At 41.3% G+C, this 24377-nt stretch overlaps 1 protein-coding gene across 6 annotated transcripts in view; it reads left to right on the top strand.

The window, feature by feature from the left end:
* The window catches only part of mcf2la (mcf.2 cell line derived transforming sequence-like a), a 187699-nt gene that overhangs the window by 93285 nt on the left and 70037 nt on the right, over window positions 1-24377 (top strand). For all 6 annotated transcript variants that reach the window (XM_059650444.1, XM_059650443.1, XM_048541031.2 and 3 more), the window contains 5 exons: window positions 2669-2788; window positions 6449-6640; window positions 13784-13975; window positions 15431-15596; window positions 18891-18979. In XM_059650444.1, the coding sequence (XP_059506427.1) occupies window positions 2669-2788; window positions 6449-6640; window positions 13784-13975; window positions 15431-15596; window positions 18891-18979 (759 nt within the window). The remainder of the gene's footprint in view (window positions 1-2668; window positions 2789-6448; window positions 6641-13783; window positions 13976-15430; window positions 15597-18890; window positions 18980-24377) is intronic.

Raw genomic sequence — 24377 nt, 5'->3', positions numbered from 1 at the left:
AAATTTGTCAACATTTTATCAACATTTCTTCCAGAATTTCTCTGAGAACTTCACTTGAAGAAAGTGAGTGATGTGTTATCTTTATTGGAGTGGTGTGTCACTTTATTGGAGACATTCAAGTCTCTGTGAGATCCTTTTGACCATTTGACATCTTGCTAGGGACCACCTTTGCCTGGTGGAGAGCATGAGATCAAACATTGCAACTGCTGCTGCAGATGAGAGGAACAAAACGGTGAGGTGGGATTCCTTCACAACACCTCTTTTCCTCCACCCCCCCGACCCCCAGCCCCTTCCTTACTCCCAGTGGATACAATACATCCACGTTCCACTGGGACCTGCAGTGTCAAGGCCAATGACCCTTACTCTTCGGTGCTTGAGCCATCCTAAAATGTACGATTTTGTGTCAACAAATGCAATCCGCACTTCCAACAGAAGCCATGGCATGGAGTCTACATACACTGCTGCAGGAGAGTTATTTAAAAGTAATGCTTGAATGGTAAAATTGCACACTTGAGCATTTAAACCTTGTCTCTTCTTTAGTGTCTCCAGGCAAATTTAAGTCATGGCAATCATCATTGACTCCCAAATTACAGACAAAAACTGGAGTTTACAACCAGCCAGTATGATGAATACAGCACCTATTTAGTTCATTCTACCTCCAAAATAATTCTCCAAGTATTATAAATGAACACTCGCTCTGTCATCTGGCTGCTACTGAAGGGTTACATTTTCAGGTCTTTGTAATACTCATTTTACCAAATCATAATTTTCCTCATTAGATTAACATTGACAATTGGAATAAAGTAAGCCATGCGTCAGAATGTTAGCATATTAAGAGCATTGCCCACGTGAAGATGTTGCAGCAGCAACAGCTATTTATACTTATGAACTGTCTTTCTTCATGTAGTAAGGTATCCCAAGGAAGTTCTCTGGAGCAATATTAAACTGTATTTGAGCTCAAGTCATGCAGTGATCTTTTGGGACAGATGGCCAAAACATTGTTCAAGTATGACTTAAAGGAGCCTGATAAAGGAGGAAGGAGGTGAAGCTTTGGACAGTAGGGCCTATGCAGCTGAAGATATTGTTACCAATGGTAGTGAAACATAGCACTCTTGAAAGCTGAAAGCAGAAGAACACTGCTTGTAGAAACTGTACAGTTACAGAATTGCAGAGATAGGAACAAGTGAGACAATGGTGGAGTTTGAAGCCTTGAAGGAAATTTTTAAAATTGAGTTATTGCTAAACTCAAAACTAGTGTACGCCAGGGAGCACAAGATTGATGGATGCGTGGTCCATGATGTGTGCTCTGAATTGGACAGTAGGGTTCTAGATAGTTTCAGGTTTATAGAAGGTGCAATGTGGGAGGCCTAACTGGAGACCATTTGAAAAGATGAGTTGAGAAGGGGAAAAGTGGGATAATTAAATATTTCTGCAGCATGTGAGCTGTGATAGGGCAGATTTTACTGCTGATATGGAGTTCTTGCAGGTGTTACGCAGGTGACTTCAGTTATAGAGAAGATAACTCTGGCCTGAGCACGTACTTTGTCAAAAAAAGAAATGGAAAGTTCACAAATGATCTTGTATAGCTACAGAAAATAGTTAATGGAAAAGGTGGAGTTGATGACAAGGCAGTGATATTGACCAAAGATAATGGCTTCAGTCTTTCCAACATTCAACTGGGGGAAATTTCTACTTAGTGACATCAGATGAGCAGCATAAAACTTTGGCGATTGAGAGGGGTTAAGGCTGTGATGCAGATGTTATCACTGTACATTTAGAACCAACTGAATGACGTTACTGAGGAATAGCATGTTGATGAGAAATAGGTTGGGCCAACAGTGAATCCTTGGACTCCAGGGGAACAGTGTGGAGGTGGGCTGTGAATGTATTTTGGAGGATTCTCTGACCATGATAGATAGAGAAGATTGGAAGTAGGCATGGGTGCATGGTCTCACCTATCTGGATGACTGAGGAGTGACATCGGAAGACAATCTTTTCAGTTCTATGAAAGGCTGCAGATAGCTTGAAAAGGATGAGGAGGGAATATTTATCATAGTCACAAATTATATTCTATGTGACTTAAGTGATGGTAAAGACTATTTTAATGCTGTGACGAGGGAAGGATGCATTGGAGTTGCAGGAAAAACTTGTGAAGCAACAGCATGTTCAAGAGTATGAGACAAAATAGATTATTTGTGGTGTGATGGCAGATTTCAAAGGGTGGTGGCCTTCATCCTTAAAAATGAAAACAAAGTATAGTTGTTGTGTCTTTTATTCTTGCTATGTTTTCTTGTCTGATGTTTACTGCTCTCGAGTGGTACATTTCAGCTGGGTATCAATCCAAATTTAAGCCCCCATAGTGTGCAGTGAAAGAAAAGAAATCTGGGACTATTTCAAGATTTGGATAAAATTACTGGCTAAATTTGAAGAATAAGTCATAGTTTGACACACGGCCCATCTGATGACTGAAAATGCTGTGAGAAAGCTTTCAGCCATTATTGATACAATTTCAGAAGTTACATATCAATTTTCAACATAATGGAAAATGGGTTTGAAGTATCTCTAAATGGAGGTATCAAACATTAAGCTGCAATTATAATTCAAAACTATGCCAGATTTTGATAACTTGTAGAGTTTAACACATCTGTTTATTTGCTTTCTTTTCAAGGTCAAGGCAGTTTTGGATATTGTAACTGAACGACACAGCACCTTCACGGATATTGGAAATAGCTCCTCCCATGTAGGCCACATTGTCAAAGACCTCTGTAACTTTGAAGAAAAGTCTCAGGTAATTACTGTATCTTTTGAATTCTGTGGAACTGTTTAGAAGTTGGTGTGTTTCTGGGCCTTTTAGTCAATCTTCCACACAAAGGATTTGGAAATGGGTTACCTCTAAGCCTGTTTAGCCATGTACTGCAATCAGTTCATTGTTTGATAAGGGAATGAAAAAGGCATAAAGATGCAAATATAGGAGGCAGGTGCTTGCGAGAAGTCAATATGGTTTCAAAGTCAAGTAACAGGGCAAAGAGTGAAGAAGCAGTCACAATCCTACTACAGGATCAACACGTAATGGCAAAATTATAAACAGTGCACCGATTAAACTAGGAAGAAACAATACAGACGTAAATAGAACACAGCATTTGAGGAACAGTTTAAAGTTGATGGCCTGATTAAAGGTTCTCTGTACAAATGCATTAATGAATAAATTTAAATAAATGAAATGAGCTGCATGTGGATGGAACTGAGAACAGTAAAGGATCTAAAACTGCAGTTGGTGTGTATAACACCTGCTGGTAAAGAATCTGATCTGTTAGATTGTGCAAGTACAGAAAATAGGCAAAGCCAGAGTAGTAGAAATGTGGAATTTTAGCTATAACACAGATTGGCAGAGGTAGACAAGCATCTGTCAGAAAGAGAATTTTTGGAGTGTGCTTGGAATAGTTTCCAACAGCAATATTTTCTGGATGCAATAAGGGGACAGCAATATTGGATTTAGTAATAAGTCATGACGTGGATTTAATTAGTAACCTAATTATGCCTGAGCAGTTGTCAAGTAGTTATCTTAACGTGATCACATTGAATGTAGCTTTGAATAAATGAATAAATCAGCTGCTAGATTTTAGATTTAGGTAAGGCTGAATTTAATGAGACTAGACAGAGACTGTCCACAGTAAACTGGGAGATTTTCCCCATGGGTAAAACAACTGAAGGACGTTTTAAAGAAACATTTAACACGATACGAAACTAGTTTTAATAATCCTGAGAAGAAAAAGTTCCACCACATAGGAAAAACAGCCGTGGACAATTGAGTTAAGGGACAGCATAAAACTAAACAAAAAGGTTTACTGAAGATGCACAAATCAGCACAGATCCTTCTGAATGGAAAAGGTGCAAAGATTAGCGAAGGGTCACAAAGCAGCTTGTAAGTGCTACTAAAAGAATTATGAAAAGAACCTCAATAGGGAGATCAAAATCAGCAAGAAGAAATTTTAGAGTACATAAAGGGAAAGCAGTGGTGAGGAGTAATGTTGGCCCATTAAAGACTGAAAATGGGGATACTGCCAATAACTTCCACGGTTTGGGTAGGGGGGGATGGCACAAGCACTGACTAATTACTTAACGTCAGTAATTACAGTAGTGAAGGAGGATAGCAGAGGTTTCATGGAAATTAATAGTGGGCTGGGGGCAGGGAATGAATGAATTTAAGCTCTGTGAAACATTAGTAATGAGGGAATTTAATGGAATTAAAGAGTGAGAAATTCCTAAGATCTGATGGTTTCCATCCAAAAGCATTAAAGGAAGCCAGGGAGTGGATTGTAGACAACCTAACTAATCCTTCAGAGTGCCCTAGACACAGGTTTGGAAAATGCCTCATGTCGTTCCACTTTAATGAAGAGTGGAAAAAGAAAGCCGGGGAATTACAGACCATTGATCCTAATACCTGTGTGGGGATATTGTTGGAGTCTACAACCAAGGTTGGGGGTAACTGAACTCCTCAAAATTTTCAGTCAATCAGGGATAACAATATGGATTCCTGGCAGGTAGGTTATACCTGACAAAACTCATTGAATTTTTTGAAGAGGTGACAGAGATAATGGATAGGGAAATGCCCATGGCTGATGTTTATATCGATTTCCAGAACCCCTTTTAATCAAGACCTGCAGAAGAGGTTGTTCACTGAAGTAGAACCCCTGGGAATTGGAGGCAAATTACTGACATGGCTGGGAAATTGTTGAGTGGCAGGTGACAGAAAGTGGAGATAATGTGCAGATTCTTAAACGGGCAGGATGTGACCAGTGGTGTCCCAAAAGGATCTGTGTTAGCGCCGCAATTATTCACATGATTTAGTGTGAGGTTATCTATTTTGGACCAAAAAAGGATCGCTGGACTTTCGAGATGGTGTACTGTTAAATGCAATGGATGTTCAAAGAGCCATGGGGATTTAGGCGCATGGATCTTTAGAATGCCATGAATGGATGCAGAAATTAATCAAGCAAATTAATGGAATGCTGGCCTCTATTATCTGGAGGACTGGGAAATAAGGATGCAGAAATTATACTGCAGTTCTGCAAAATTATGGTTAGGCTCCACTTGTACTGTGAGGAGGTCTGGGCATCACACCTTTTGGAAGGATATTTGGCTTTGGAGGGAGTACAATGTAAGTTTACAAGACTTCAAGGGTTATGTAATGAGGAGAGATTATACAAATTAGGCCAGATTTTTCTCAAAATTAAAAGGTTAAGGGGTGATCTGACTGATGTCTTCAAAATATTAACCAGAAAAGACATGGTTGATGAAGATAAACTTCCACTGTTTGGGGATTCCAAAGCTAGAGAGGCACCATTTTCATCAGGCAAAGGTATTGATGGAAATGGGCCAAAGGCAGCTATATGGAGTTAAGACACAGATCAGCCATAATCTCATTGAATTACAGAATATGATGGTGAGCTGAAGGCCGCCTCCTGTTCCTAACCAGATACACAATCTCATTCAAGAGCGCATCTCAGTCTCCCAGCAAGTACTTACATCAATTTTACATCATTTATTTCACGTTTTGGTGAAGTTGAACGTAACAAGGCCAGGATAGAGTTTTATTTAAATTCTAATCAGGAGCTGGAAGCAGAATGGATGGGAACCAGGCAGTTAATAGACAAGCTCCAGATGAGGTCACCTTCAACATGAGAAAATCTAACTATCTCACGGTGGTATGCATTAACATTGATGCTGCTCTCTGTCCTGTCAACATCCTGGATATTTCCATTGACAAGAAACAGAACTGGACCAACCATAACAATACTGTGGCTACAGGAAGAGGTCAGAGGCGGAAAATTCTATAATGCGTAACTTACTGCCTGATATGCCACCATTTACAAAGAATTAAAGTATTTGAGCATTACCAAGGAGATAAACATTCCAGAGCACTCAACAATAAGGGGTGGCATGATGGCTCAGTGGTCAACATTGCTACCTCATGGGGACCCAGGCTCAATTCCACTGTTGGGCGACTGTCTGTGTGGAGTTTGCACATTCTCCCCATGTCTGTGTGGGTTTCCTCTGGGTGCTCCGCTTTCCTCCCACAGCCCAAAGACATGCAGGTTAGGTGGATTAGCCATGCTAAATTGCCCATAGTGTGCAGGGATGTGTCAATTTAGGTGGGTTACAGGAGTAGAAGGGTGGGTGTTCGTGGGATGCTCTTTGGAGGGCCACTGTGGACTTGGGCCGTAAGGCCTGTAGGGACTGTATGATTTTATGAATAAGATTGCATTTTTCTCAAGTATAGTATTTTAAAAATATCTCAATAAACATGTTCTAATTGTATCATGTTAACTTTTTTTTCTGGCTATCATTAATCAAAGCTCATTTGCTTTCTGAGTTGTAAATGCAGCTAGAAAGAAACATACCAATGTTACAGTATTTTGAAAGAAGCCTCATGTTTGTGTTGTAACAGGAAGTATTAGAGAAAGCTGAAGCTTTGGCAGTCCAAGGGGATCACCTCATAGAGGACAATCACTATGCTGTGGATTCAATTCTTCCCAAATGCATCGAGCTGCGAGCTGTCTGTGGCAACCTAGCAAATGGCCTAAAAACCAAAAAGGAGCTGCTGAACCAGTCAATGGAGTTGCACAAGAGGCTGGATCAGGTAGAAGTAATACTGAACTATACAGGTTAGAAATTGTATAGAATGCAAGCATCTGCATTAAGTGCACTATCTGCAAGATGCTGGTTCAGACATTGAACCTCATCAGCTGGGTTTGCTAATGGTAACTATCCTTTCTGAAAAGTTGATGCTTGTCATACTGTTGAGAAATGAAAGGACCATATCAAACTGCACATCTTATGACAGGGTGCACACTTTGAAGAGATAATCTGAACAGAGATGGAGATTTTATTGTTCTAATCCAAATAGATTTTTGTTTTTCTTACTCCTTCATGGAATGTAATCGCTGCTGGTATAGCAGTGTTAATGAACAGCCCTGTATGCACTCAAACCAAGGGGTGTGCTATTTTCCCAGTCCCTGAATGACATGGGCAATAGCAAGTAAATTGGGAAAATATGACCAGATTGGAAAAATGAGATTGTTGATTTTGGACCTCATGTTGGAACAATGATGCGAGAGTCTCACCAGTAAGTGGTAAGAGGCTATTTGCATGTATTTAGCAGCTCATTATCTTGTCTCTTTTATAAGCCGTTTGCTGTTCTCGCATGCAATGGAGAGAAATAAAAGGTGATGGTTTCTGACTTGAAAGTCAGAGTGATTACCTGTTGTCACCTACAGATCGCTGTCTGCTCCTGCAGGTCTCCGTTGGTCAGCAGTCCCCAAAACCTCACGACACACTCCTTGGGTAGTCACCATCTGCGTGGCCTGATTGTGGGAGCTGGCATGAGACATCCACTGGCTTCTCCATGTTGTCAAAGCACGTCTCTACCAATCACCCATCTTATGGTTCAGAGCAGGATAAAACTCAATGCTCTTTGCTTGCTCTCCAAGCAATTGCCTGTACTACACCTACTTGAATGCCCCTGACATCTTCACCTCATGTTGGCCCTGCCTTTTTGCACCTTTTTTTTAATCATTCAGAACTTTTCAGGCTTCTGTCTACTTTACCTCTTAATGCAGAGACACAGCATCATTCCCAGCAGTGATCAGTCAATGGGGTGAAGATGAATGTGCTTTAACTAAGTAGCCGTGTCTGAAAGCCTAAGGGAATTAGTCATCAGGGTGTTGGCACAGAAAGTCAAGGGAATCATCTGATAGCCATCCAGGGGTCATTTGGCTTGTTGGAGTTATGTGTCTTTTCAGTGCAACAAGGCTGTTCATTAGTGATAAGCCTGCATAGTTTGATTTCCTGTAGCTGCAGTTCCTCTAAAAGTTGATCAGACAAGTGATGTAAAGTGGCAATACACTTACAAATGTGAGCTTCCATTTGTAAATGAAGCCTCACGGAAGCCACATTTGTGCCCTCAGAAGTGTCTGTCTCCCACTACGCCTATTCGTGACTGACAGCAATGGAGCTGGTGCGTAGCCGGGTTTTCAATATGAAGTCATGAACAGTTCTGTCATTGACCAACGTGAATCAGTGCCACTCCCTTGAGGCATGTTGCATATAAAGTCAGGTGAATATTGGAGAATTACCAAAATAACTCTCTAAAATTTATAGAGAGAATCTCTCCCTGAAACTTCCACAAATTGACTTCTTGCTAATTTTTAGTTAGATTTCAGTCTGTGAGTGTAACAAATTTTATTCAGAGGGCTTTAAAATATCTACTCCATACTTTCACTCAGACTGCCAGGTCTTCCTGAAACTTTGTTCTGTTTTTCCTGAATCTACTCCCAGGCAAATTAACTAAACACAGTGAGCATCAATTACAAACAGACATATAATTAAACACAGAGCAGTTAAACCGTTGGATAGCACACTCCCTGTTTCAGGTTTTTTTTTAACTTTTTGAAGCCATTGAACTGTTGAATTGTCCATTCCTGATGATGTGCATCACTTTAATGCTTCCTGATCATAGTGTTGGAACTTCTGCTAGAAGCTGACAATGGCCCTCTAGTCTGTTTGCAAAATGTAGAAAAATTTTGAATTAATGAGAAGAGTTTAAGAGGGCATGATGGAGTAGTTGCTGGGAGGGTGATTTTTTTTTCCTGGCCAGGAAATCTAGAACGGGGGGCCATAATTTCTCAATATGGGTTTGTCAGTTAGGACTGAGAGGAGGAGAAATTTCCTTACTCAAGGGACTGAGCCTTTTGACAGGCCTTTGAGCCTAGACTTGTTTGGAAAGCAAAGGAGTAAGCTGGGTTGAGCATTGAGCTTCTGTACAGTACAGACTGACAAGCTGGAAGACACAAAGTAAAGGAGAGAGATAATGGGAACTGCAGATGCTGGAGATTCCAAGATAATAAAATGTGAGGCTGGATGAACACAGCAGGCCAAGCAGCATCTCAGGAGCACAAAAGCTGACGTTTCGGGCCTAGACCCTTCAGTTCATAACAGTTAATATATGTATAACTCAAGCATAATAAATGACATGTATGTAAACATGTTAGCTTTGTAATCATATTAGCCAGTCTGCCATTAGAGGGAGGGGTGGTGGTTTCACCTAGGGGTCATCATGCCTCATGTGAGGGGACAGTTTGAGAAGGAAAATCTTCAGTGGTAACTTCAGTCAGTGTGGTTTAATTTTTAATGCGCGTTGTTTTCAAAATGCAATTCTGATGCCACAGCTCATATCATTGGCATCATTATCATCAGATAAGCTGCTACCGAAACAACCTGTTTGTTGGAAGCATGTCTGTATTATGGGGTGTGCTGCTTTTCTCCACATCAGCCATTTGTCATGAAAGACTGCAAATCTCAGATCAGCTGATTAAAGCAATTAGCTCAGACTTTTCTGTCAAAGTAAATTGGACTACTGACTTATTTTAATACTGCAGTTTGTAGAGAGGAATGGCTGTGTGATTGAACTCCAGTATCTAAGAGTTACTGTTTAAGTTATGTCTCTCCACCAAATCTTTGTTAACTTTAGCTTTCTCTGTCTGCCCCATCATTGAAATGCATTAAATGGCAATGGCCAAGTTGTATGATCACTAGACTATCAGTCCAGCAACTCTCCTAATGTTCTGGGGACCCAAGTTTGAATGTCACCACAACAGATAATGAATTCAGGAAATATCTGGAATTAAGAAACTAATGATGACCATGAAAGCATTGCCAATTGTTGGAGAAATCCCATCTCGTTCATCAGTGTCCTTTAAGGAAGGAGATCTGCTGTTCTCACCTGGTCTGTCCTGTGTGTGACTCCAGACCCACAGCAATGTATTTGACTCTGAACTGCCCTCTGAAATGGCTGAGCAAGCTACTTAATTATATAGAATGCCATGATGCCTGAACAGAGAAACAAAACCAGGTGGACCATTTGGCATTGTCACTGTTGTTTCCAATACCGAGGTCAGAAACAGCCCTATTGCTCATGCAGTGTCCTCCTGACTAACATTTTGGGGCTAGAGCTAAAACTAGGAGAGCTGCCTCGGACTCCTCAAGTAATGGCCTGACATAGTTGTACACGTGGAATCATGCCTTTTAATGTGCCATACACTACCATTGCCATCCCTGGGTAGGTCCTGTCCTACCAACAGGACCGACCTGTCAGAGGTGTTGGAATGGTGGATTACAGCCAGGAAAGAGTTGCTCTGTGAGTCCTCAACATTGACTCTGGGATCCCATTAAAGTCTCATCAGATTAAACGGAGACAAGGAAACCTCTTACTGGTCACCACATACCATCCTCCCTCAGCTGCTGAATGAGCCCTCCTCCATGTTGAGCAACACTTGGAGGAATCATTGAGTGTGGCAAGCGCACAGAATGTATTCCAGGTGGGGTCCTTCAATATCCATCACCACAAGTAGTTCAGCACCCACACTACGGTATGAGGTGGTTGGGTCCTAAAGGACTTGCTGTTAGACTGGATCTAACAGCAAGTAGTAGATGACTTGACTTAGACTCCACACTGTTAGGGAATCAGGCCCTTCAGCCCAACAAGTCCACACCGACTCTCACAGGTAATGTGAGAGAAAACATACTTGACCTCATCCTCATCAATCTGCCTTTTGCAGATGTATCTGACCATGATGGTATTGATAAGAGTGACCACTGTACAGTCCTCATGGAGATCAAGTCCCACCTTCACATTGAGAATACTCTCCATTAAGTGAGTTGTGTGACACTAGCACTGTGCTAAATGGGACAGATATTGTGTAGATTGAGCCATTAACAGCAGCAGAGTTAACGCTGATACAATCTACAACCTCCCGACCATTATCATGAGCTATGGGGTAAGCACTGGCTCAAAGGAGAGTGCAGGAGGGCACGCCAGGAACAGTACCAGGCCTACCTAAACATGCATTGTCTATCTGGTGAAGCTGTAATACTTGTTTTGGCTGTCGTACTTGTTTGCCAAACAGCTAAATGATCTGACAACCAACAGATCAAATCTAAGCTCTGCAGTCCTGCCATCACCAGTCGTAACTGGTGGTAGAAAATTAAACAACTCACAGGAGGAGGAGGCTCCACAAATATCCCCATCCTCAATGATGGAAGAGCCCAGCACATCAGTGCAAAAGACAAAGGTGAAGCATTCGCAGCAATCTTCAGCTAGAAGTGCTGGGTGGATGACCTGTCTCTGCCTCCTCCAGTGATTCCCAGAATGACAGATTTCAGTCTTTGGGCCATTCAGTCACATGGAGCGCATATCAAGAAACAGGTCAGAGGCTACTGGATACTGCAAAGGCTTATGGGCCCTGCCAACAATTTGGCAATAATATTGAAGACTAGTGCTCTAGAACATGCTGCACTCGCAGCCAAGCTGTTCCAATGTGGAAGATTGCCAGGTATGTCCTGTACTCAAAAAGCAGGACAAATCCAACCCAGCCAATTACTGTTTCATCAGTCGTCCATTGATCATCCGTAAAGTAATGAAAGTTGTTTTCAACAGTACTCCTGCTCAGCAACAACCTGCTGCTGTTTGCGTTCTATTACAACAGCCTGCTCCTGAGCTCATTACAGCCTTGATTCAAATGTGGACAACAGAACTGAATTCCAGAGGTGAGGGGAGAGTAAGTGTCCTTGAAGTCAATGCTGTGTTTGACTAAGTGTGGCATCAAAGAGCCCGAGCAAAACTGGAATCAATGGGAATCAAGTGGTGATCTCTCTGCTATTTGGCACATAATAAGGTCAGTCATCTTGCTGGAGGTCAGTCATCTCAGCTCCAGGACACTTGCACAGGAGTTCCTCAAGGCAATGCCCTCATTTGAATCATCTTAAGCCGCTTCATCAATAACCTTCCCTGCATCATAAGGTCAGAAGTGGGGATGTTTTCCTATGCTAGTTTAATGTTCAGCACTATTCTTAATCTCAGATGTTGAAGCAATCAGTGTTCAGATGCAACAGGCCCTGGACAAGGCTTTGACTGCATAGTGGCAAATAGCATTCATGCCACACAAATGCCAGGCAATGATTTATCTTCAATCTGAGGCAATCTAAGCACTGCCCTTCCACTCAATGAATTTACCATCATTGAATCCCCGATTATCAGCAACCTGGGGGTTACCATTGGCTAGAAGCTCAATGGGACTCTCTTTAAACACACTGGCTACAAGAGTAGGTAGGAGGTGATGAAAACTACAGCAAGTAACTCCCTGCCTGATTCCCTGAAGTCTGTCCACCATCTACGAGGCACAAGTCAGGACTGTGTTGAAATACTCCCCACTTGCCTGGATGGGTGCAGCCCCAACAACACTCAAGAAGCTTGACACCATCCAGGACAAAGTAGCCCGCTTGATTAGCACTAGATCCTCAAATGTTCATTCCCTCCTCCACTGATGCTCAGTAACAGCAGAGTGTACTATCTATAAGATGTACTACAAGCCCTACACCATCCTGACTTGGAGTTATATCACCGTTCCTTCACTGTTGCCTAGTCAGAATCTTGGAAACTCCTCCCTAACAGCATTGTGGGTCTACCTAGAGTATATGAACTACAGTGGTTCAAGACCACCACCTTCTCAGCAACTAGTGTCAGGCAATAAACGCTGGTGAGCCAGTGACATCCACATTCCATGGGTGAACTTTAAAAATCAAGGACATTGTTGTATTTGCATGATAAGTGTCAACTAAAAACTGACACGGGAAGTTAAACATTGCTCATTCCAATTTAAATACCCCATCAAATACCCCAACGTGACACAACATTTAATTACTGCAAATGAACCTTCCTGACCCTGAAAATTGGTTTTACAATATAATTTTGAATGAACATTTTCCTTTTTAATTCTGTAATTTTATCTGTCTCAATCCAGTCTTTCCTTGCTCTTTATTTCTCCTCTGTAGCCAATTCACAATTTGAATTTTGATTTATACTTCCTCTTAAGCCCTTCAATCTTTTCATGTGCTTGGTTAAGATACACAGATGCTTGCCTTGTTTCCTCAGGTCCCGGATGTGTTTGATACCCTATGGTGATGTTAACAGTTTACACTTCCAGTAACTTGCCAAGAAAAATTTCCGAAGTCAACACGTGCAAGGATGTACTTGGTTAACAACAGTTGTGTTTAGATGAACTGGTGCAGAAAAATCTGTTCCAGTAATCATTTCGCAGTTAGTTTTACAGGGATTGAGCTTGTTTGAAGAGAACACCCATATTGAATGTAGACAGATCTGGAGACTATCTCTAACGGGCGATTACTAAAGTTTTTTTAAAAAAAAATCAGTTGCATATACTCGTGAGTAAAATGTTCTTCACAATATTTTGAACCCTTGGTTTTCATCAGCCAGGAATTTCAAATTGTTTCAGCATTTGCTAAACTAAAATTATTGGAAGGGTTTCCTGAGGTAGCAAGGCTTTTATGATGTTGTGTTTCCCATGTGCCTTTTGGTTAAATACATGCCATGGTCTTGTAAAATTGATTGTGTATGGCCTTTGTTTAAAATGTTTCCTATGATGTAATTGTTCCTGGGCACATGAATGAAAGAAACCCCTCTACCTGCTTTCCCTTCTCTTTCTCTTGGCCTTTCCCAGATTACTTGGGCTCACCAAAATGCTGCTCGATCACTCCTTCATGTCAACCATATTTTTGGCAGGGATTGGCACATGGTTTAACCCTCCTCATTAATCTGGGTTATGGACAGTGTTGTGGTGCTAGTGACTGAGATATATTGCTGCCAAACCAGTTAATTTTGAAGTCTTATTGTGCCTGTACTGATGACACACTCTCCTCTTTCCCATAGGCTATGCAGTGGTGTGATTCTGGGATTTATTTACTAGCCTCTCAATCTGTTGACAAATGTCAGTCTCAGGATGGGGCAGAGGCAGCCCTGCAGGAAATTGAGAAATACCTGGACACTGCATCAGGCCAGAAACTGGACGATCTTAGTAACATCACTAATGAATATAAAACGATACTCGGAGGCGAACTCATGGTAATTATTTGAAAATAATGGAGGATAAGTATTGGTATTAATGATCCTGCGACTCAGATTCCTCGGGATGAACTTGTTTGCATTTAGACTGAGCTTACCTGCGTCACAACTTTTCAGTACTGACCTCCCAATAAAATTTGTAAGGCGAAATAAATCAACCACCACAAGCTGTGCACAAAACTGCGTATGCTTTTCGGAAGGGCATTAGTGCACTCCTCTGGGGCCATAGTTCTTTCTTCTTCACTTTGGAGAGTTATACCTCATTAGAATCAGTTTGCAGTATGTTCACCATGCTGATTTATGGGATGAAAGACCTGTCTTGTAAGGCAAGGTTGGGCAGTGTGGGGCTGTGCTTATTGGAATTTATTGGAATGAGAGGTGATCTTATTGAAATATTTTTAAGATTCACAGAAGTCTTGATAGAATAAATGATGAGGGGATGATTCTCCATGTGGATGATGTCCTGGCTCAATCCATATAATAAAAGTAGAATTCTCCCATTTAAAGTGGGGATGAAGAGGAATTTATTCCCCCAGGATCATTACCCTTGAAATTCTGTTCTATAGAGAGCTGTGAAGTTGATTTATTCACATATTCAAACAGTCCTTTGATCTACCTTTCTACTTGCATCCAATAAACATCAGCTCCCTTTTAGACCAAAGTCATATCAATCATGGCTTTGATGAATGTCACAACAAGTTTAAGTTGTGCACTTCTGCTCCAATTTCTTGTGTTTATATTTTAAACTTTGGTAGCTGCCCTGGTATCTTGAGATGGATTGAAGTGGTGGAGAATGTCCAGGCTCCCTTTTTGCGCTCAACTCCATTTCATTCCCTTTGACCACCTGAGTAAGGGCCAGTCTTAAAATCGTAAAATCTCCTGCATTTCTTTATGTAACATTTTGTTTCATTGAAGTAGAGCCAACTGATATTCCCTTTATGAACGTATGTTTCCTTTCCCTGGTATAGCAGCTCACTGTAGACCACAGGAGTTGGAACTCACTGTACAATAGTCCCTACTCACTGTTACATTGCCCAATAGCCCCATCATTTGTCTTTGAGTAGTTAAAAGCTCCACTTGGTACGAGGCACTTTAACAAATAAGAGGGGCCCTGATGCATTTGGATCTCTGCTGAGTTCCAAGTGATTTCACTAGAATCCTTTTGAAAACCATCTGAAAACAGTCAGTAAATCCTTCTACTCAACCACTGCCTGCTTGCACCTACCATTGTCTACATCTGTTCTCCACCCTCCCCCCCCCCCCCCCCCCCCCGACTCCCCCATCTTGAGGATTCCTGCTCTTAGATTAATCCAAACAGTAGCAGTGGTAGTGTTTAAGCAAAGACAGGGGTGAACTGGCTTCTCTACTTTCACCTATCCACTTGATTGGCTGCAACAAGGTTAACTTAAACAGTGTCGCTACCTTTTGTGAACACCACTTCACTTCATTTTGCAGGATCGTGTTCTAAAAACCTTTCAGAAGCAAGAGGAGATGGAGGAGATGTTTGAAAAGCGAAGCATAAGTCTTAAGAAGTTGGCTGCAAAACAAACGCGTCCAGTGCAACCAGTTGCTCCTCGTCCTGAAGGAGTTCCAAGATCACCTATCCCCTTCCCCAGCAAAGGTATTAGTTGACTTTTTCAAAAGTGAGAGTCACACAGTCATACAACACAGAAACAGACCCTTCGGCCCAACATGTCCGTGCCAACCAGCTTTCCTAAACTGAACGATTGCCATTTGCCTTAAGTTTGACCCATATCTCTCTAAACCATTCCTATCTATGTACCTGTCCAAAAGTCTCTTAAATGTTGTAATTGTATTCACCCCTGCCACTTCCTCTGGCAACTTGTTCCATACATGCAGCCTGTATGAAAAAGTTGCCCCTCAGGTCCCTTTTAAATCTTTCACCTTAAACCGATGCCCTCCAGTTTTGCACTCCCCTACCCTGGGGAAAAGACCTTGGCGATTCATCTTATCAATGCCCTTCATGATTTTATAAACCTCTGTAAGGTCACTCTTCAACCTCCTACCCTCCAGGGATATAAGTTCCAGCCTATCCAGCCTCTCCTTTATAACTCAAACCCTCCAGTCTTGGTAACATCCTTGTAAATCTTTTCTGCACCCTTTTCCCGTTTAATAACATCCTTTCGTACAGCAGGGCAGCCAGAATTGTAAGTTGTACTCCAGCTGTGGCCTTGTCAATGTCTTATACAGATGCACTCAACACTCTGACTGATGAAGGCAATGCCAACTGCCTTCTTTACCACCTTTACTGTCATTTTGAATAAGATTTCAAGCCTTTTTTTATCATTTATCATTTGGCACTTTGTAGATTCTATAGCATAACTTGACCTTACCTCTGGTAATCACACAATCACGTTGCTTTGTTGATTATATTTGCAGTTCAGGGAGTGTACCTTACATTTGGTTAGAGCTAGGTTGATAGCTTGCATTTTGAGTTTTGTTTAAGCTTCCAGGTTTATTGATCATTTCAATTTTATATAACCTGTCTAAAGTTTCTAAGACATTTTATAAGTAGGGTTTCTGTCACTGAATTGCTGCTAGTAGAAGCAGTGATAATAGAAATTATATGCAAGTTTTTCCAGCGTTCAGTGCCTTTTGTGGCAAGATGCAGGAGTCACAGTGGAAATGACCTGTATCAGGAACACAGAAGAAGGCCCTTAGATTTCAGAGATTTATTAGTGGCTTAGCATGTAGATGAGAACTGACCACACTTCCTCACACAGTGAGATGTGCTGGATGGGGTAACAAGGAGTATGTCTCAATTGTTCAGTATGTATCAGTCTCAGCATTTGCTGCAACTTGATGAAGATACTGCACCAGTTGAGTAACAAGCACATGACAGCCAAAAGGAGTACTTGCTGTACTCCGAAATCATACATCCTCCAGACCCACATTGATCTTTTCACCCTCACTGCATTCGTGATAGATGATGAAGCGATCATGTGTGTGTCTCACAGCAATCTTGGAATTTACACAAATAATGAATTGCCTTTGGTCAACATTTACCTTTTTTTGTTACATGATTGCTGGTTAACCTCAACAACATTAAGATGTCACTGTTCAATTTGCAAGCGTCAGTGGCGTGGTGAAAATTTCCTTTGACCATATCTGACCTGCAAACACCTATACAGTGCAAACATAGTAAATAAATTGCAATTATTGCAAATTAATGTAGTTGGCATTTGCAAATGGCTCATTTGTTTAGGTGTTCCTTCAGTGCCCTATCTGTCAAGTGTGGATAGTATCCTTTTCACACATCAGATGGACCCTGCCCATCCTGAACATTGTGTCAGCCATTTTCTAGTAGTATTTTGCACCTATAGAATGACAAGTGGTGGCAGGGAATGCAGCTTCTGGTAGATACTGAAAATCTTTCGTCTGTCATGGTGAAAGTCAAAATGAACGTGTCAGATGTAAGTGCAGCTAAAATGAAATGAAATGAAATGAACTTAAACCAATTACAATTACCAAGAAAACAGTACTAAGAAAATTATTTGAAATAAAGGTGAACAAATTGTCCTTTCCTGATGAACATGATCCTTGGGTCTTCATAGAACTGGCTACTCAGATACTGAATGCAGTGGTTTGCATTTTCCAAAATTTCCTTTCTGGAAAAGTCTTGTTAGATTGGAAAATAATGAATGTCACTCCTCTATTCAAGAAATGAGGGAGACAGCGAGAAGGAAACCGCAGTTAGTTAGCCCAATGTGTTGTGCAGAATACACTTGAAACTACTAACAAGATTTTAGCAGATTGACTTAAGATTCTCAAGTAGTCGGGAAGAGTCAACATGGCCTCGTGGAAGGGAAAGCCTTGTTGAATTTGTGAAGGTGATTGGAGAAAGTGATGGGAATAAAGGGAATAGAGGTGCAGATAATTCTTTTCTCTCTGAGGGCGGTTAGTCTGTGGCATTGTCTTTCCCAGAGAGCAGTGGAGGCGAGGTCATTGAATATTTTCAAGGCTGTGTAGATCCATTATTGACTGACAATGGATTCGAAGACTATGGGGTTAAACAAGAAAATGGAGGCCACAATTAGAATGGCCAAATTGTAAAATAGCCTATTCCTAATTTAGTTCAATTTAGCAATATTACTTAAACGATTAAAATCACAAACGATATTAGAAAATTAGTTAGGAAATGACTGATACAATCTTTCTGTAATCATAGTATGTCTTTTCATTAATATCTGTTAATTACAACAGCCTTGGGAATCCATGACTCCTGTTGCAATAAATATGCTGCTCTAGAGTGATGAGAGTTGTGTACTATTTTCTTTATGAAATAGAAGCCAATTCCATGCTTTGACCTCCCCTGTTCGTTTGTATGCATGCCAGCATTCAGCTGTATTTTTTAGCCCTGTTATGTTTGAAACAAAGGAGTTTGCTCAACTGTCAGCCCATCAGTTTATACCACATACCTGCTACCTGTTCATGATCAGAATTTACCAACATTTTCTATATTCATCAACGGGATGTGGATGTTGCTGACTGGGCAGCATTTATTGCCCATCCCCAAAGGGCAGTTTAGAGTCAACCACGTTGCTGTGGGTCTGGAGTCTCATTTAGACCAGACCTGGTAAGGATGGCAGATTCCTTCCCTAAAGGGCATTAGTGAACCAGATGGGTTCTTCCCAACAATCGACAATGGGTTCATGGTCATGCCAGTGAAGTGGAACAAATTTGCTTTCCTGTTAAATGTGCAGATCTAGGTACCATTAGAAAAGTATCTAATTGGTGGTTTCTTTGGGTGATTGCACTGCTAATTAGCTTCCCTGATTTAGTTTAGTAATGGATAATTCTCAGGTTGGCATAAGCAATGCTGATATAAATAAATTGGTGCACATTGAAACTGCTTTTTGTGGGAGTGGCCTAAAGTTTGATTTTTATCTTTCAGATATCGGAAAAGGACATGATCCCAACTTCAGCCACAAAGCAAATGTGACTCAAATTAATCTGTTAAAAAGAAACAAAAGTCTTTCAAAGGTACAATATTTCAACTGAATTTTATAAGCAGTGAGAAATTAGCTCTGAGGTACGGGTTAGTGGCCAGAACTGCGGCATAATTTAATCAGTAAGGTTTGACACATACCCATTACAAACCTGATTTTAAAAAAAGACATAGAACTGCAGATGCTCAAAATCAGGGGGGGAAAAAAAACCACTGGAACATAGCAAGTTTTGATAAGATTTGTAGCTCAGGTTGAGTTTCTGGATGAGTTTGCTCGCTGAGCTAGAAGGTTAGTTTTCAGACGTTTCATCACCATACTAGGTAACATCATCAGTGAGCCTCCGGTGAAGCGCTGGTGTTATGTCCCGCTTTCTATTTATCTGTTTAGGGTTCCTTGGGTTGGTGATGTCATTTCCTGCATTGGTGATGTCATTTCCTGAACATCAATTAGCCACAAAACGACATGACCCACTATCACTCGTATCCTTACATACAGATGAGGAAGGACACCACTTTGATTGGGACAACACATCCATCCTAGGACAAGCCAAACAGAGACACGCAGGAGAATTCCTAGAGGCATGGCATTCCAGCCGGAACTCCATCAACAAACACATTGATTTGGAGCCAATCTACCGTCCTCTGAGAAAAAGAACAGGAATAGCCTACTTGGTGTCTTAGCTATCTTCCCATTCTAGGGGATTGTCAGGGGTTTGCAGTCCATGCTTGTACTAAGTGGGTAACTGGTGCCATGTTTCCTTGAGTAAACAATTGTATTATGTTCCTCGTGGACATCTGGAAGTAATGGTTTGGACATTGGGGTTTACACAATTATAAGAAGCTCCCAAAGCCAGAATGTTACCCTGAGGATTTCCTCACACAACATCACTGCCCTTCCAAAAGTGTCAAGAATTTGAACGCATCAATGTGCAAAAAGTGTTTTGTTACTCGCAGCATGTCAGAGCCTATTTTCCTGTTGGTTTCTGTGGAATTCCTCTTTATCCCTGCACTGCAGGTTTGAGGCTTGCTGGCTGTGGAGAGAAGCAAGCTAGCCTGTGTACACTTTAGCTAAAGACTTCTGAGTCAACCATGCTCAAGGGACAAACTGCATGAGAGTAAGGTCCATCAGTTTCCCATCTAGTGAATCATTAATTACACTGCCTTCACGTATCTAACAGCTTCCATCAGCACACCCTCACATAATGTGCCCTGTATGATGGTGGTTTTCTGCCTGTTGCATAACTTTGTTATCTAACAGAAAGAACATGCAGGTCCACCACTGAATAAGGACCTTCACCATGTTAATGGAAGTGACAAAGGTCCTTTGCCAGGAGGTGATGCATTGGTCAACTGCAGCCTGAACATATTGAAGAGCACTTTAGTTAAACTATTGCTATACCCACTGCATTATCCAAAATCGTCAAATTTACTGAGTTACCACATTGGAAAAATCAATGAAATAAGATTCACTTTTTTTCTAACTTACTTTAACAATCAAACCAAAATCAACTTAATTTATTTTTGATATAACAGGAAAATTAGGGTCAATGTGAACTATAAATTGTACATTAGATAGCAAAAACAATAAAAACATCTCTGTCAGATTTATGAGCATGTCCGTGGAATTAATTATAGGCACAAACAGCTTCAAAGTGCTGAACTTTCTCTGGTAGGTCTCAGTTCCTCATCCCTGAGGAGTTGGCCTAGACTCCGACAGCAGCACAGAACCAATGAGAGTTCCCAGGGAATGGTATTCACCAAAATGTCATGCGTTTGTAGAGCCTCCTCAGCTCTCCACACAGTGACCTTTGATCATGTGGATCCAGCAATTTTAGTTTCAAGTAATGAAAAAGCAGTGACAGTTATATACTTGCTTATTCCCAGCTTTTGGATCCAGCCTCTCTTCATCCAAGTTGGCACATGAGCTTAAACGGCTCTGTCTTTTTTTGTTTTGTTAATCTGGTTTCAACTAGTTTCTTCAGTAATCTAAGTTTCTGATATTGTTAGCAAGTTTTGAGAAGATTTGTAGCTCAGGTTGAGGTTCTGGATGTGAGTTTGCTTGCTGAGCTGGAAGGTTAGTTTTCAGACGTTTCGTCACCTTTCTAGGTAACAACATGAGCCTCCGACGAAGCGCTGGTGTTATGTCCCGCTTTCTATTTATCTGGTTAGGTTTCCTTGGGTTGGTGATGTCATTTCCTGTTCTTTTTCTCAGGGGATGGTAGATTGGCTCCAAGTCAATGTGTTTGTTGATGGAGTTCCGGTTGGAATGCCATGCTTCTAGGAATTCTCGTGCATGTCTCTGTTTGGCTTGTCCGAGGATGGATGTGTTGTCCCAATCAAAGTGGTGTCCTTCCTTATCTGTATGTAAGGATACGAGTGATAATGGGTCATGTCATTTTGTGGCTAGTTGATGTTCATGTATCCTGGTGGCTAGCTTCCTGCCAGTTTGTCCAATGTAGTGTTTGTCACAGTTCTTGCAAGGTATTTTGTAGATGACGTTTGTTTTATTTGTTGTCTGTATAGGGTCTTTTAAGTTCATTAGCTGCTGTTTTAGTGTGTTGGTGGGTTTGTGGGCTACCCTGATGCCAAGGGGTCCGAGTAGTCTGGCAGTCATTTCGGAAATGTCTTTGATGTAGGGGAGAGTGGTTATGGCTTCTGAGCCCGTTTTGTCTGTTTGTTTGGGTTTGTTGCTGAGAAATCGGCGGACTGTGTTCATAGGGTACCCATTCTTTTTGAATACGCTGTATAGGTGATTTTCCTCTGCTCTGCGTAGTTATTGATATTCTGATATTGTTTTCAATTTCCCCCAAAACCTGAAAGATCAGCTTCTCTTCTAGTTCACGGAAGATTCTGTTTTCAGTTCCAGTCGTGATCACTGTCAAGAAAAAAAAGCCTTCAAACTGCAGACTCCCCTGTTGTGATAGAATCTAATCTGTTACAGATGGGGATTGGCCAAACCCCGTTGATATGTAAACCGACACAAGCCCCGATCTGCTATTATAGTTACCCCAAAATACCGAGAGAAGTTCGCCTTTCCCCTTGTAATCTGTTAAATTAATGGGTAAAGGAAAGGAAAGGATCCCTGATCCACTTTATAAATAACAAATAACAATTTACTTAATTTGTTCATTTTTAAGGTTAAATAAGAGAGATACTAACAAACCAAACAATATCCCCCCTTTACGCTAACTATTCCTTAGCTGAACTAAATTCTTTGGGAACACAAGTCCCACTTAATAAATTGAATTAATAAGAACACAATAAGTTAAAACTTAGTCTCTGTGAAGTTGGAGAGACTGTCTTCTGGGACCTCCTGCTTTCTCCAGCCTTTCTCCTGACTATTTTCCTTCATAGGTGTCCTTTTGTAATTGCTTCTGTGAGGACTTTTAGCTGAACTACCCTGGTGTCTTTAAATTAGACGGGCTTTTTCTGAGAGCAAAGAAAAGTGTTGTCTTATGGCATCGAGTTGGATGAACACAGCAGGCTGAGCAGGAAAGCTGACATTTCGGGCTGAAGAAGGGTCTAGGCCCGAAACATCAGCCTCCCTGCTCCTCTGATGCTGCTTGGCCTGCTGTGATCAACCAGCTCCACACCTTGTTATCTCAGATTCTCCCAGCATCTGCAGTTCCTACTACCTCTGTTGTCCTTTGGCTGTCAGATGTTTCCCTCTCTCAGCCGACTTGCAAAAAAATCGCTTTCTTAAATACCACTGATGCAACAAATTCTCTCAATATTTATTGGATTCAGGCTTGCCAACGCAATCAGATTTAAATTTGATAGTTTTTAGTTTCGAAGGGCTTGGTTTAAATTGATTGGCTAAACTTGAACTGGCCGTCAAAACATCAAAACAAGCCTGAGGTTTTGCTTGCAAGGCCCTATTGCTACAAATGTTTCCATTTCAAGTACTTGTCATTGCACCTTCTAGTTACACACAGACCTACATTTAAAAAATCTCTATGCACAGACAAAGCACAGATCCTTTAGAGGGATAGTAGGAATTGCCGATGCTGGAGAATCCGAGATAATATGGTGTGAAGCTGGATGAACACAGGTCAAGCAGCATCAGAGCAGGAAAGCTGATGTTTCGGGCTGAAGTAGGGTATAGGCCCGAAACGTCAGCCTCCCTGCTCCTCTGCTACTTGCCATGCTGTGTTAATCCTTTAAAGGGACTGTTGTTATTTTTACCAACAAATTCTAACCTCCTGCCTTCCAATCCATAAATACTTCACAACAAGTATCCATCACAAGCATACCCATGCTGAAATAAATGCGATCTTACAAGAGGCGAATATTGATTTATTGTTTAACACATACCTGACAGCTTGTTAGCAGTTATGAGGAATCTTCATAAAGGAAACTTTAAAAAGGGTTTATGGCTTTAGTTGCTGTTGTAAATGGCTATATGTGAACAATAACCTTTGTTTGAGCCTTCAGTGACTTTCTTGACTGTCTTCTTCTCATGTAATGTCTTACAAGATGTTCCCCATTGGATATAGTATGGAAGGTCAAATATTAGAATTGTTGTCACGTACTCAAAAATGAAAAGTTTACGAATCACCACTTAGTGGCACCATCTTGGGTACAAAGGTACCTCGGTACAGATTCTTAAAAACAAATTTTTAGGGGAGAGAAAAAATTAGAAAAATAAAGAAATAAAAGTTCACAATAACAGTAATTCCAAACCAATCCACGCTGGCGCCTGGCCTTGAGTCAGAAGTCCATGCCGAGGTTGAAAGTTCAGGACATTGTCAAGAACACAGAAGAGGAAAAATAAAGAACACAAACGGACGGAGTGAACGAGCTCTAGCTGGAGAGTCACCTTGAAAACATATTGCTGTAGTTTGGTCAATACGTTGTACAAGATCCATCGTTAACAACTTCTAGGAGTTTAGACTCCAAGAATTCTGCCTCAAACAGCAATAATTCAACCTCTCCCTAGACATTCAGGTCTCAATTGCTTTCTGGAACCATGATAGGTGTCAGTTAGGTGTATTACTAGGGTAGTGGAGGTCACGTCGAAACTGATACCTATTTCAAGCTCACAGACCTCCACAGCTACCTGGACTACACCTCCCCTCACCCACCTTCCCGCCAGAATGCGATCCCCTACCCCCAACACCTCTGCTTCCGCCACATCTGCTCCCAAGATGGAGTGTTCCACTCCCGAACATCTCAGCTGTCCACCTATTTCAAGGACCACAACCAGCCCCCACCCCAGCCTTCAAATGCTCTCGACTGCATCACATGTATAATATGTTATAGTGCCTTTTCTCTCCTTCAACTCTTTGCAAAGCAACAGTATAAATGCAACTCAGTAAGTTCCAGTAACATGCATTCAAAGTACAGCAATTACTTCCACAGTTGTTTTCCCCAGTTTTAGTGCACTAAGAAAAATATAAAACTCAATCCTGACAACATGAAGTGACCAGCAGC

This window comes from Stegostoma tigrinum, chromosome 12 (assembly GCF_030684315.1).
Source record: "Stegostoma tigrinum isolate sSteTig4 chromosome 12, sSteTig4.hap1, whole genome shotgun sequence".
Lineage (NCBI taxonomy): Eukaryota > Metazoa > Chordata > Chondrichthyes > Orectolobiformes > Stegostomatidae > Stegostoma > Stegostoma tigrinum.
Note: the sequence above shows the minus strand (reverse complement) of the source record. Positions and strands in the feature narration are given on the sequence as shown.